Source organism: Poecilia reticulata, chromosome 2, assembly GCF_904066995.2.
Source record: "Poecilia reticulata chromosome 2, P_reticulata-male-v2, whole genome shotgun sequence".
In the NCBI taxonomy this organism is placed as follows: Eukaryota; Metazoa; Chordata; class Actinopteri; order Cyprinodontiformes; family Poeciliidae; genus Poecilia; species Poecilia reticulata.
The window spans coordinates 26,991,648-27,006,795 of record NC_088831.1 but is presented as its reverse complement, the minus strand read 5'-3'; the positions used below and the strand labels follow the sequence as shown (position 1 = coordinate 27,006,795).

At 39.0% G+C, this 15,148-nt stretch overlaps 1 protein-coding gene across 3 annotated transcripts in view; it reads left to right on the top strand.

The window, feature by feature from the left end:
- sytl5 (synaptotagmin-like 5) overlaps window positions 1-15,148 on the top strand; it is a 43,414-nt gene that overhangs the window by 14,475 nt on the left and 13,791 nt on the right. For all 3 annotated transcript variants that reach the window (XM_008401870.3, XM_008401877.3, XM_008401863.3), the window contains exons 2-6: window positions 6,923-7,249; window positions 7,331-7,546; window positions 10,348-10,460; window positions 10,591-10,708; window positions 14,368-14,502. In XM_008401870.3, coding sequence (XP_008400092.1) covers window positions 7,122-7,249; window positions 7,331-7,546; window positions 10,348-10,460; window positions 10,591-10,708; window positions 14,368-14,502 — 710 coding nt within the window. In that variant the 5' untranslated portion in view covers window positions 6,923-7,121. The remainder of the gene's footprint in view (window positions 1-6,922; window positions 7,250-7,330; window positions 7,547-10,347; window positions 10,461-10,590; window positions 10,709-14,367; window positions 14,503-15,148) is intronic.

Sequence of the window (15,148 nt, the reverse complement as noted above, 5' to 3'; positions counted from 1 at the left end):
ATGTTGGAAAATAACAGTTGTTTATTTTTCATGAAAATAATATCTCAAACTTATAATGTTTGCAAGCTTCAAATATTGACAGCATGTCTGGGATCGTTATTTTTGGTCCTTTATTGCTGTTAGAAAATATGACTAAATGCAGCTATTATGTACTGTTTTATGCAGCCTGGAAAATAGTTGATGTTTGTTCTTGGAGACTTTATGCTTAAGCTTTCCACTCATTTGCTGTCTGATGAGTCATTGCTACAAAAGATTGCTGCTTCAGTAATTTTTATTGATAATGTTGGTGCTTATATTTGGCTTGAATGATAAATACACATTTTAATGTATGTGTTTTTTTTGTTTTTAATGTAATGAGGTTGCCCGTCTCTCCCTTGTAAAACAGAAATCGGATCTCAGCAGGACAAACCTGGTTAAATAAATGCTAAATAAAAAAAATAAAGTCAGTGCTAATCCAATCAAAAGTGTGTTGAACAGCAACAATAGATGTTGTATCGCCGGTGATTAAAGGCATATTTGTTAAAAAGCAGGATGTAAAGATCTGTGATATATTCTCCAGTGTTTGGCTTGATATGCGTGTAAGTAGCTGTGAAGTGTGTTGATATTGACCTGTGGATGAATAATTAACGTTTCCTACACTAAGAGCCAGTCCATTGTCTGTATGTGTGGGAAACCTTGTGCTCTCTGACTAAAGAAAGCTGAAGAAGCTCGCTGTTTAATGGTCTTAAGAGACGCGTTCTGCCGCTTGCGATCACACTTATCTGTGTGTTGCATTAATGATTCAGCATCCAGTGAATCACACTGTAAATTAGGGGCCACGCTTTGAAATGTAACATTGGTAATGATCACTTTCAGACAGTGCAGCTGTATGAAATAATGAAACTGTGTAATGTTTGCCAGCCTGGTTTCCCCTGTTTTTTTTAGATGCATTTCTGTGGGAACTGTGATCTATTTAATCTAGTTGAAACCTTTTGTGGCTGGAGACATTTAGGAGAAAATCTTTAACCTCTCACAGAGAAAAGCAACCCTCTAATTCACAGCCAATAAGCCACGGTTTGATTTATGTGCATTGTCTCTAAGGCTAAACAACCTGGAATCATTTTTGCAGCAACAACAAGGCTGGAGCTGAAGGAGGAATAAAAATTTCAGCACAAGGATTCAGCATGACCTACATTTTATCATAAAACTACTTATGCGTCATCTAATGTCTCAGTCTTGCAAGTGTGCTGTAAACAGTGACCACGAATTAAAAATCTACTTGTTTTCTTAACACATTTGCAGAGAAAAATGTTTTTTTTAACCTATTCAGACCAAATAAAACTTCGCTATACACATAGTTTAATGATGAATCTGGCCTGAAGGCGTGTGGTTAATGAGGAAGACTTTCTGATTCCTGCTTGTTATTTGTAGCATTGGAGTACCTGAGCATTAGAGGGGCTTTTAATTTAGCATGTTTCCATGGTAAAAGTAAAATAAATCTGTGTTTGTGTGTAACTGTCAAGAACAATTACCAGTTTGTGGCTTTAAATATAAAATGTATCTAAAGCTACTTGCAGACCTGGAAATACATTTTATTTTCAAGAATTGCTGGAGCAGATTACGAGAAGAAGAAAGGCTAAGAGGAGCCGACTGAAACCAGATGTTTACCTACACCGTCTAAAAGAAACATAACCTTTTTACCTCACTCTCACGTTACATCAAACTAAGCTTTTATGTTTTAGTGTAGCTAAGACTGACTACCAAGATCTCCAGAACGGCTGTGAAATGTCTTGGAGATTGCATTTGTTAATAGATCCGTTGAGTTCTTGATGATTATTCTCATGTAATTTACCACAAAGTTGACTTCATGGTGTTTTGTTGTTCATATCCAGTGCATTAGAAATTCACAAGGCGCCATAAAGTCTATTTACGTTCAATATTTTCTCTCCCCTGCCTCATTTTCAGCTTGCCTTGATGCATCGGCACATGCCGAGTAAAATAGTGTCATGTTTACATTTTGTGCTTAATTGCCTCCGTAATGTCCTGTCAATGTTGACACAAAATTTCCAGCTTGTGGCAAACTTTATCCCCGAGAGTTGCACACATTTGCTGGAGAGAAAAAAAAAAAGGATAAAACGACAAACACCTTGAGAGAACAGATGTTTGTTGTTTTTTATTTATCACGGCAGCAGGGACGAGCAAAACAACGTGGCCCGGGGGGCGGGGGGAGGGAAGCACACATTGCACAGAAAAAAAGATGAAAACAACTATTTTCAACTTTAATGATCTGTGCTCTACTTGGCTTTAAAATATTTCTCAGACAGATTGATCAGAACATTTCTGGGCTCTTTTTTTATTTATTTATTTTTTACTGCATTGCCGATATTCATCATTGTGAATAAAACAATCGTGACGCTCTTAAGGTGGAGAGATGAGCTACAAGAAAGCCGGGTTTGGCTACAAAGGCAACACATGTTGGGAGGATCAGTTCGTTGTTGTTTCTGGTCTTTGGGGAGGATTTGGCAACAATGAAAAATGTATTAAAAATCAACAGGCTTATCCCTGAGAGAACATGAGAGCGTTTTCAGTTCAGAGCCAAAACGCTCTGGTGGGCGAATCACGAAACAAAGAGGAGGGGAAACAAACCCATCGTCACGGCTCAGGGTGGCTGAGCAGAGTTTGGGTATAATGTTGACAAAATGTTCAGAGAGCATCGCATCACCACCTTGAGGTTCAACTGCAAGGTGACATTTTCTTTCCTCTCTCTTCAGCCGTTGCAGACTGTTTTTGGCGTACCGCTTGCTCATTTTTCACTCGTTCCTGCTTTGCTTTACTGCCGAGCAAAGACCAGCTGTCTGCGGCTCACCTGCGGTCCTTGCTTGGCAGATTGATTCTGCTGCCTGTGAGCTCGGCCACCTGCAGAAATCGCCACACTGACAGTTGGCAAAAGTTACAAAACACCAACAAGTCGTCTTTCTGGCCCCACGGACAGATGCTACAAACACAGATCAGCAGCAATTTAACCAATACATGCCAAAACTGCGTAGATTATGATTAGTGGAAACAGGAGGAAACCAGGATGTTTAAAAAGCTGAGAGTCCCCGTCGTTTGGTGCAGAGCTAAGGAGAAAGTGTGTTTTCTCGTCTGGGAGGTTTTGCAGCACACTCATGTTTACTCAGGGCAGAGCAAGCTGCACCGGGGAACGTGTGTCATGTGTTCTTAGGGAGGGCACCGTCAGGACAACACCCCTGTACACACACACGCACACACACAGGGAGACTAACACAGCTCCTCTGTAATATGAGAGAAGCTCAGATAAATATTAGTTTCGCTTTATTGGCAGTGTTTACGGAGCGTTCGTCATGTATGCCCAGACAATCGGGAGAATCGTGCGGTTCAGCAGGCTGAGGTGACGTGTGTTTGTCCAGGTATTTGTTTTTGCTTCCTGCTTTAAATATTCATAACAAGCTTTATTAGTTGTGGTGCTTTGGTTTACCTGCCAAGATATAAACAAACAAACAAAAAAGCTTTAAAACTCACAATAATACATTCTATAATCATCTACAGACAAACTAATAATACTAAATATGACCTGGAAATGGATCAGTATGTTAGAAAACTTTTTATTTAAAACAAAAAAGCTCAAATCAATACTGCTGCTGAAATAAAATATTATCATAATTGTGATAAAAATATAATACTTTCAAGATTTTTAGACAGCTATGAAAGTAACCACTTTCATAACCATAACCACTTTCATGGCTTTTTACAATCACATCCTAAATGATATCCAAATGCATCCATCCTGGTCCAAATGACAGAACATGCAGTCAGGCGTACATTTGTTGTTTGTGACGTTCTGACAGGAAATGACATCAACCTGGTGGTCAAGCATTTATCAGTGCACCAGTGGGTACTGATGCACGGCCTGATGGCTGCAGGATTATGAAAGCCTGGACCGTCTTTCACACAGTTTTTCTAAAAAACATCAAGTCAGAATGCTCAACCAGTCTACCTTAAATGAGCTTCTGGTGTGGAGTTGTTATTTTATGGAGTGAGTCTTCACTTACGTTTAGGTTTGGGTGAGACTGGGAGGAAACCAGTTTACTTATCTTGAGTCAAACTATTGCAGGTTTATGGTTTTATTTAAAAAACAATCTTTACATGGTCAACTTTTATGCTCTTTTTTTGTATTGCTTGCTCACTTTTCATTGAATTCATCCATGCACTGATGACAACATTCATGCTAAGATAAGAAACAGTGTGATAGCAACTTTATCGCTGCTTTTGCAGCCATGCAGCTCTTTGTTCCCCTCAATAAGTTTTTACATTAAAAATGGCTTAAATTACTCTTCTATTAGAATAAGAGTAGTTTCTCTGAAAGTTTTCCCCTCTCACCTCTCCTAAACACTTTGCTCTGCACTCAGTCATGGACTCCTTCTGGTTTCTGGCATAACTTTTAATATTCAAAGTCTTGGAGAGATGCTTTGGATGAGCGCACAGCTGCTGATTGCTGGTAAAAAGGTTTGAAGAGTCTGAATAATGACATTTAATTTACCTGACCTTTTCTAGGCTGGAAACAGCTAACAAGATAATTAAAGACCGAGGGAGGTTGGTAAAAGGTTTCTGAAAGCTCAGACTTTCTCTTTTTATTTGTCCAAACACTTTCAACTTTTGCGGCTTTTTAATATAAATGTCTGATTATTCCCCCATTTCTCCTGGATATAATCATGTTTGCTTGCTCAAGTAATCCATATGTGACTTGCTGCATGCAGTTCAAGAGCTGCTACGGCTGAGTGCGGTCTATCAATAGTCTGAATTTGGAGCTGTAATGAAATTCAGATCTGCAGGATTCTCAAACCCCTCTTGTTTTCTTTATTCGCCGAGCACCGCGAGCTTCAAAAGAAAGATGTCTTCATTGGGCGCAGAGCAGCTTAAAATGCTCATAATCACTGATTTCATGATGTGCCTTTGGCTGCAAATGAAGTTTTGATGATGCAGGTTCATTAGTGCTAATTCATGTAAAGTGAAGGGAAGAGGCGAGAGAAGAAAGAGGATGAATGAGGAGTGGAGGAGGGTGGTGTGAGCTTATGCTGATACTTGTTCTCCTTTGAATTTTTATTCCTCAACTTCAATTACCCAGGCTCTGGCAGGATTTTTTATTCCCCCCCCCCAATAAATGCTCTGCTGCTCACTTTACTCTGTTGGTTTCAAGAGATATTGATGGTTGAAGAAGGCGATTTATTTTCTTTCTTTTCCTTTACAAAATTTTTCCCATCTGTTCATTTAATCAGGAACTGCCGCTCCAGAAACAATATTGTTGATTTGTTTTCTGATTTAAGACGCATTATTTCTCAGAGATGAGACATCAGCAGTAATCAAAGCCACTCACCATTCCCGCTCTACATGAAGGAGGGACATTTTTACAGCTTTCTATCGCTCTCAGTGGACCGTCTGTAATCATGATTGCTGGCTGAGACAGTGAAAACATCCGTCATAGGGTTAATTGTTCAGCTACGCTGCTTCCCAAATGTTATTGCATTGAAACAAATGTGCTGCGCAACCGACTCTTTGATTCTTAGCTTTAATCCCTGAATAAAAGATGCAACATCAAGGTGAAAAATGTGTTGGAAGGTGTTTCCATTATCTGGATGAATGTTTCAGAGGGTGGAAAGCGGACATGCAGTTTTTATGGCGTTTAGAAGAGTCGGTCTTCCACGAAAAACGTGTTGGGAAGTATTAATGATCCAGGTTTTAATTAGTAAGTAATTTAATAGCTGCACTTTCCAATAAAGTGATGATTCTGAATCTGAGGTGAAGCAAATTGTGAGAAAGAAGTCATGAAATGCGCCTTCACTGCCTTTTCTGAACCTTAAAATCTTTCAGGGCTGCCAACTCGGCAACATAAAACACACAGAGGCAAAATGAAAACACAGCACTAGCTCCAAATGTTGAAATATAACAAGCAGAGCTGCCTGTCTGCTGTGCTAACCTGCCTTCACCTGGTGAACAGACATGGTGATCGCCGTAGGGCTGTTCAACTGAGTCAAACAATAGTCATCCATGTCTTTATGGACGTTGCTTTGCATCCACGTTGGAACAAGAAGAGGCCGTCTCTAAACTTACCCTACAAAGTTGGAAGCATGAAATTGTCCAAAACGTTTTGGTAGTGGTGAAACTTTCTTCCACTGAAATTTTAATTGGCCCCACCGTAACCCCTTACGCACAAAACTTTGTGCTTGACAAAGTGAAGTCAGGCAAGCAACCAAACCCAGATTTCCAAATCACTCTGTTTGTTGTAACACGACTGGGCGTTTTGCACAGGCTGCATCTTTTCACGGTATTCTGCTGTAATTCAACTAACGCCTCACGGCATTCTTCCACTAATGTTTTTAGAAGCAGTCTGCAATCCTCGCTGTGGGAGTTTATACGCCTGCAGCCAGGGAAGTGACCGTAACGCCTGATATCAATGACTTGGAAGGATGAGAGAATACCGTTGTTGAATTGAAAAACAAGACTGGAGGCCTCTCCTTTGCCTCGGATACTCTTTAATGTAAAATTCACACCAGAGTGCTTGGTGGCGGTTCACTTAGAGAGACATCTCCAGCCTTGCTGTGGCCTCCAGAGACGGTAAAAAGTCCTGCTGCTGCAACGACCGGCATGCAGGTGTACAGATGACACGTACAAGTCTGGTTATGGCTTTTAGAGGAAAATGCTGTCGAGGTTTTGCTAATGGAAGCAGAGAAACATGGCTGCTGTACTCCAGGTCTAATTGGTTGGTTGTTGAGGCGCTGTGGAGCTGTCAGATATACCAATTACTATCAGTTCTTCTTTTGTTCTTGTTTTTAGAACTGGACAAAAGACGGATTTATGAATTATTGTTAGCAGAGATCATTTTAACTCTTGTTGATGATGTATGTCTTTGTTTCTCTGATCTTTTCAGGATTTCATTCGTGTCCTAGAGGTTTCCTTCTGGACTTCAAGAGCAGAAACTGGTGCGGCACCTTTGTAAATCAGAAGTTGGACAATGCCAACAGCAGAGGAGCCACTCGATTGTTTGCAGGGCATCATAGAGCCCAAGAGTATAATGTAGTCCTCACTGACTCCTTCTTCAAAACAAAGTCACTGGGCTGATTTGGGCTATGGAAGAAATGGAGAAAGCTGTCGAGGATTTAAATTTGTCCTTTCTGCTGGAGCACGAAAGGGAAATGATCCTGAAGGTGCTGCAGAAAGATGAGAAGCTGAGGAAACGTGAGGAGAAAAGGATACGGTAAGGATTTTAACGCCCAAAGTCTATTTTACTTCTCTCTTCTGTTTGCTTATCTCCTTCTCTTCTCTGTCTGCTTTGCAGAAAGTTAAAAAACGACCTGCTGGAGATCAAGCGGAAAGGTTCCCGCCGGCCGCAGGACTCTGAGGAGCGGCAGTGCGCTCGCTGCCTCAAAACGCTGGGGCTGATCTTTGACCGTGGCGAACTCTGCGATGAATGCCGGCTGCGCGTTTGCAGCGACTGTCGCGGAACGATCGCCGGCTCACGCAAGTGGAGATGCAACGTCTGCGCCAAGATTTCGTAAGTGTGTCGGCCGCAGAGAGGCATAACAGAAACTGAGAGGAGGGATGGACTCTATGTGCGTGTTTGTTTTTTTGATTAATGATCCTACATCTGCATCCATTTGTCAATTGGGGCCTCTGGGTTTTGGTGCTGTGTTCAATTCTGGAAAAAAAAGACCAAAAAAAATCCTTACAAACCAAAAAACAACCATTAATCAGACGTTTACAGTTTCTAAACTTATATAGACATCACTAAAAAAGTGATGTCTATAACAACTATAAAATATAGTTGTTTTATAGTTGTTGTGCCAAATGCATGTGTACCTTAAAGTACTAATTAGCTGGACAAAAATGTAGGTTTTCAAGTGAGAATAAGTGAAACGTGTTGTATTTTTATGAACAGTTCATAATACAGTAACTTGTACAGTGCCAAATTAGACCTTTAGATCTTTCCTGATTATGTATTTAATTTTATTTATTTACAGTATGTTAGTTCATTATATATTGGAGGCATCTTTTTTATATTCAATAAAACACTTTAACAAACCTATATTTATAAGTTTCTGCAGATCTAATGTTTAGTAAATACTTACAGAGAGCTTCACCAAGTATTGAAGGTCAGAAACACGAGACTTTTCACATGTCTGGCGTGTTGTTGACATGCTGGCAAAAGCAACTGTTCAAAAATATGTGTAACATATTTTAAAAAATCATTTCTTTTGCCTCCAATAGCCCTCAGCTTTGTGATAGAGAAACATTTAAATGTTGAGTGTTGGAGTTTGTAATTCCAAGGAAGCAGATCTGGATCAGAAATGCATCCTGGCATCATTCTGTCCTGAAAGTCACTCCTGCAACAAAAGCTACATTTTTAAAATCATTTTTGGAACCCAAAGTTAGAGATGCAACTTAAGAAAATATAACAATTTGAACATTTTTTAAAAATCCATTACTAAGATGAACAATATTTCTAACGCTAATAATTGATTAATTTTCCAACCCAAAGGTTTTTCAGTTTGCATCATGCCTATGAAAACACGTCTTCACTTCTCTCAGCATGTTGCGGGTTACACCGCACATCTCAGGGCCTTGTGGGTTCCTGTGTTGTTAAATCTGTATTCCCCACGTTTTGCACAGTCACATTATAGCCGCTCAGCCTGAAGGGTTGCCAAAATGCAACAGCCGCCATTTATCTTCATTAAGTGCCGATAATGTCGTCTAATGCATCACTGACGCATCTTCTGTGTCTGCTGGCCTCCGCTCTCTGTTTTAAATGATTGTTTGATTATCTGTTAATTTGTAATATCTCCATTTATGCCCTCTGTTGCTTTTCTCTGTGTTCCAGCTCTTCACATATGAATTCACAGACATTATGCACCCTTGATCTGCAAATGCACCAATTCACGTTCATGTTAGATTATTCCTTCTGGATGCTGCAGTTTGTCAGGGAGTGCATTTAGTTTTTTTCAATATGCTAGAAAACATATGTATCATTAGTGAAATCAGCAGAGCATATATGTCCTACTCATGAGGGAGGGAATAAATCTCCACATTTCCCAGGATGCTAAATGGAGCTTGAAATAAAACGTAAACAGTTCATTTAGGCTATTTTAGTGCAAAGATATTTTTCTGTTCCTAATGACTAAAAACTCTGTATGCAGGACTCAACATCAATCATGATAGAATGTTTTGTTTTTATTTTTATAAAGGGCTCAAAAGACAAAAAGGACAAACGTCCTGTTCATTCAGGGTTTTTTTGAAGTTGCAGTTACAGTCTCTTAAAGAAAACGAGGCTGTAAATATAAGATCTGGTATGTTCCAGATTCTAAAAGGATTCATCTGAAGTAGACAAAGATGAAGCCAAAACGAAGAATATTCTCCAAAAAAAGAAAACCAGAGTGAGCACAGCTACATTATTATTTTTTTTAATTTAAATCTATCTGGTCTGTTGAACTTTAAAAGTCTTTCCACTTCATTTTGTTGCACTTTTTATTTCTGAAAGTGTGGGTCGGCTGACGTTTCACCGCCGTCTCGTTCATCTTACTCCGGTTGTGTCAAACTTGGAGAGATTTATTGGTGCTTCAGTGAACTCTGTTCATGATGATAGATTTTTTCCATATCTGCCCCTGACAGCAGCTTTCTCTTAATGCTCTGCATGTGGACAGTGTGATACGTCACAGTGACAACCACCAACCGTGAGTCGCCGTGACCAGACTTCATTGTTGGTGCAGCCATTTTTTAACACCAGCTCGGCAAATCAAATGGTTTTTAGATGAAAAAAAAAACAACCGAATATGATACATTTTGCACAGGGATTTTAGCCAGATTATTTATTTTAGTAGAAACAGGATCAAGACATCAGTCTCAAAAATGCTTACTAGTTTTAACGAGCTTAATTTGAGCTTCACCATAGCATTGATTCTTACTTTTTTTTTTTTTAGACTTCTTTAGTTGTACATCATTTCAATAACTGGACTAATGTTTGTTGTATTGGCATGTTAATAAAAACTGACATGAAATTGACATAAAAATAAAGATTAAAGATTATAAATATCATTTTTTTCACCAATCCTTTTCTCTTTATTTTCGTTTTTAGATTTAATAATGCTATGTTTTTTGTTTTCAAAGCAAAAAAAACTCACATTCTGTCCAAATTCTGCATTTTATAGTTTGCATTTTTCTTCTTGGTCTCTGAGCCATATACTTAAAAACTAATAATTTGGCAGTGCCCAATTACACTGAGCCCATCCCGGAAGGAGAAAACCCTTCGCTCGGCTCTCACCTGCTGGTCTTTGTGTCTTGGATTGTGTGTTTTCACAACAGGGAGCTGAAAGTGGTGACCGGAGAGTGGTTCCTGGAGGAACGGTCCAGGCGCTTTGAGCAGAAAGAGCTGAGCAGCGACGTCATCAAGCAGACCATCCTGAGCGCCCCACCAAGTCAGTCTGGTTGCTAACGTCTGAACGATAGCACCATAAAACCACAACTATGACCATAAATGCTGCTGTGTGCTGTACGATTGCTGGGCATGTACAGATTTTATTAATTAGTAATGTTTTTGATCACAAGGTGCAGAAAAAAAGTCAACAGAAAACCTGTCAGCGTCCTCTGATCTAGAGAAACCAGACACCCCAAAATCCAACAGAAGTGCAGTGCGCAACATCATGGATGGTGCCAGAAAAAAAGGGTGAGGAAACGGCACAGAGTTGTGTAGAGTGGGGCTGGATGGAGGAGTTATCAGCAGTCAGTATTTTAAACTTAAAAGAATCAAGAATAAAACAGCAAGTCCGAGCAAATTTCCTCAATTTATGAAAAAAGATTCAAGCCTAAACTTCCGTAGGAGTTTAAGCAATGTTGAGTATATTTACATCCTGTCATTTTTACGAGACTGGTGTTTTTCTTTTTCAAACAGGGGTTTCAGTAGATGACACTGAATAACACCATACTGCTCTTCCAGGGATCTTGCTGCTGCCACCTAGTTGCTTGCCATCTGCTAAATGGCTAAAATGAGGAACCTTTTCACACACTGGAGGCAACACGTTGCTTTGCATAATGTATTAAAGTCTACAATAAATTCAGACAACTGGTCTGAAAGTTCATTTTTAATTTAAAAAAAGACAGCAATCACATATAGTAGATACAATTTTTATCAAAAATCAATATAAAGTGTATCTAAAATTGCAACAAAACTGCATTTGTAATTAATTTTAAGCAAAATTAAGAATAAATACTCCTGCTTACTGAATGTTATAGATTAAAGTAAAACCAGTAAAACAAGACATGAGCTGACTTTTGAAACCAGAAGATCTATTGCACAGGTGAAGGTCCAAATAGGATAATTTTAGTTTTTCCAAGTTCTGACTACAACCGGATCACACCATAACAAGTCTAGTGTCTCATAAAAAGGACTATAGCTGCAAGAATATCAGCCAGGCTGCAGGAAAACCTTTGAGCTCTGATGGCTCTCAATTCAACAAAAGAGAGGCAAATAAAACCAACAGCAGCCATTGTAATGATGAGGAAGCTGCCATGCACATGTCTTATTCACTGAAATTCACATCCAGAATAAAACAGAGGAGGCAGCAGCTCAGCTCAAAATGGTCAGGTAATCTTTGACATTTAACTGGCTTCATTCTCCCATCAGCTTCATTTTTCTGGTTCTTTAATTTGACATTACTGACATCTGTTTACTACAAATAAGATATTGAAAAAAAATGAAAACTTTACATTTATTCTACGTGAATGAATTTATCTAGAATCTCCCTTCTTGGATGATTCAGATCAAGTCAGATGCCAATACACGGGTTACGATCGTATCCGAAGGGCTCACAACGCATTTTCACATGAAAAACAGCCACGATGGAGTCCAGGCCTTCGCCGCATTGAAAATCTTTTAGATGTGTCTGAGAAGACTTCCTGCAGCATCATCGACATAAAAACATGGAGAAGAAAATCGATGTAGCTCTGGCAGGAAATAAGTGTTGTGACAATGCGCAGTATTAGCCTATCTGACCGATGCCGTGGTCAATATGAGTCACAATCAGCTACAGATGAACCAATAAATACAAAAGTCTCTGACTATTTATGGCTTTTTTCCTTTCCTTTTGCCACACATTGTAGGAAACATGCAGACAGGATAATATAACCTCAAATCTAATCAACTGGTCTTTGAGCTGAGTGCACACTTTAATCTACGATCCTTTGAAATGACCAAATGGACATTTATTTGATTTGTCAGAGACCTGGAATGTATTTTAAAATACATTTCCTGAAGCAAAGAAACATTAATTGGATTCTGCCAGCTGTGATCACTTCTCATCTCGACTGCAGTCCGGTGGTCTCTGAAGGCGTGACGCAAAACGGTACCAGCATGAAACAGATCTACTTAATCATAAAAGTTTGGACGGCAAAGAACTTTGCACTCAGCTGTAGTTATTCTCAGAAACAGAGATATTTTTTTTAATCAGATATTTGCAGTTTAGCATTTGTTTTTTCCTTGTTGTAATGAACCTGCCTGTTGCCTGGCGCAGCTGTGTTTTCGTTCGTGCTCTAACGTGAACTTTTCCAGAAGTCAAAGAATTTCAGATGAAACGAGTCAAAGTTTGAATTTTGTAAAGTGGAACATGATATGATAAATGTGTAACACAACACAATAAAAAAAAAAAAACGCACTGATCGTTTTGCACATTTGTACTTTTATATTCAACTTTTTCTCTCCTAAAATGAAACTATCTGCCACAGGAAATGTTTTATACCTGCTTCGAGAGCTAACAACTTTAATGCCTTTTTTAAAATTCCACTCTTAGTGCAACGTAAGGAAGGGAGGTTTTCTGACTCTAGTAAATAACATCTGCCAGGAGGAGATTGTTTAGCGTTACTTTGATTTGAGCATATTTAATGGGTGATAACTGGCTGAAACAGAGTTCAGAACCACAAACGATGATCATAGGGTGTGATACAAAGTGTTTAGAAGACAAATTGCACTTGATATAAGTTAAATAAACACAGCATGACATCCATCCATCCTCTGTCTCTAGCAGTTTATCCTGACAGGATCATGGAGCCCGGAGACTCCAGCAGCCATTGGTCACTTTGAACAAGTTAAACACCCATGAAAACCAAAATAATCACAGTTGAGGAAAAAATAGAGCACATCAATTAATCCAGAATATGCTTATTTTAAACATGCATGGATATAACTCCCCAGGCTGGGATTTGAAACTGGAACATAAAATAACGTTGTTTACCACAGAAAGCCATGAAATAATATCACATTGCATCACGTAGCACAGCACATCACTGTATAAAATAACATTACATGGAATGTCATAGTATGACGTCATGTAGAACAGCGTAGCAACATTGCATAACATAACATAGCATGTTATGCAGCATAACAGGTTCAGTAAATGTTGAATCCTCTAGCAACAAAACAGGCGCCGTGACGAGATAGAAAGAAAAATCTTCGTTTTTAAATCCATTTGATATAAAATATGATCTCTGTAGGACTGTTTGATTAGGGACGGCATTGTGGGAGGCAAGAAAATATAAAAGAGTTTGCCACTGGCTGCTGTGGCACTGTTTCCAATCCCCCAGTTAAATAATAACTAAAAAAAAAAAAAAAGGATCTTCTCTTTGAGCTCAGAGTCAGATCACAAGCATCTTTAGATGGAAACAGCTCTCTGGTTGCAACCAGATGAAAAGCGAATTGAGGCACAACATGCATCTAAAAACTATCAACAACAGAGGGGGAAAAATAGGCGAGAAGCAAACATGAAAATCATCTCTTTAAGTTTCAAAGACGAAAACGACATTTATAGAAAGAAAGCAGTCGGCAAGACGAGCAAAGAAAAACATGGAAATAAATACAAACAAACCTGAAGATTTTTATGCTAAGACTTACTTTAATTCAAGTCCAACCACCAGGTGAAGCTTTAGTGAGTCTCGTTATGTTGCTGAGAATGTCCATAGTTAGAAAAAATTATCTTCTGTATATTTGATGAGTTACTTAAATTTTATGGTTGTCATTTGTAGCTGATGAGTCTGGTAGCTCTACATCTGCCATGTCTTTAAAAGTTTTGCCAAATCCTTCTGAATGCTGATAAAACCACCTCATGTCTGTAAGTAGATGGAACAATAATTGTAATTTGATAGAAATGAAACTTTATATACAATATATTTCCTCTGGGGAATCCACAAATCAGTGTAATAAAGTGGAGACAGTAATGGCTGTGAAGTAATGGGCATTAGTTACATCTGCTTCGTTCGCACAGCAGATAACAACCTTCATGTCTCTCTCTGTGTGTGTGTGTGTGTGTGTGTGTGTGTGTGTCTGTGTGTGTGTAGACGGATGAAGATGGGTAAGAAAGGCAGCCGCGCCACCCTGAAACCAGGGAACGGAGTCTACAGCAGCAGCACGAAGTCGTCTTCAGATGGAGATACTCAAAGCGTTCGTTCTGCTCAGAGTCAGCATTCAAACAGGTGACACACACAAAAAATATATAATTTACAGAAACAAAAATAAACATATGTGATTCTGAAGCTCTATCTGCATTAAGTGTATATTTCTCAGTGATAACATCAGAGGCTTATACGATGTGTGATTTAAGAGAGATTGATTAAAAGTGTTTTCATGGGAATTTTACATTTAAAACTGGCATTAAGCTCTCTGTTTAATTGACTGAGGACTGCAGTTTGCTCTTGAATATTTAAATCTTTCTTATAAAAGCAGAATTTAAAAAGGCTGAAATCCTTCCCAACCATTTTCTCATCGGTCCGTTTCGGTGCCTTGATCTGACCGAGGCCACTGCTCTGCGTCAGACCTGGTAAAATACAAACTGCAGGAGAACAATTAGTAATCAGGCGAGAAGATTATTTAGAACAAAAAGACAGGAAAGGATGTTTCTGAGAGGCACAACTTGGACTCGCTTTGCAAGTGCACCATAAATGTTTCCATCATGGTCTTATGTTAAAAGCAAGGTGCATATGGAGTCTTAAGGAATTGGGTCAGGAGGTTTTCACCAAGAGAGAACAAATGGGCAGATTTCTTACAGAGCTGAGCTGTGTAGATTGATTGATTTATCTCTATTACAGTTTTTTTTTTCAAAAGAGACAAACATCATATTTA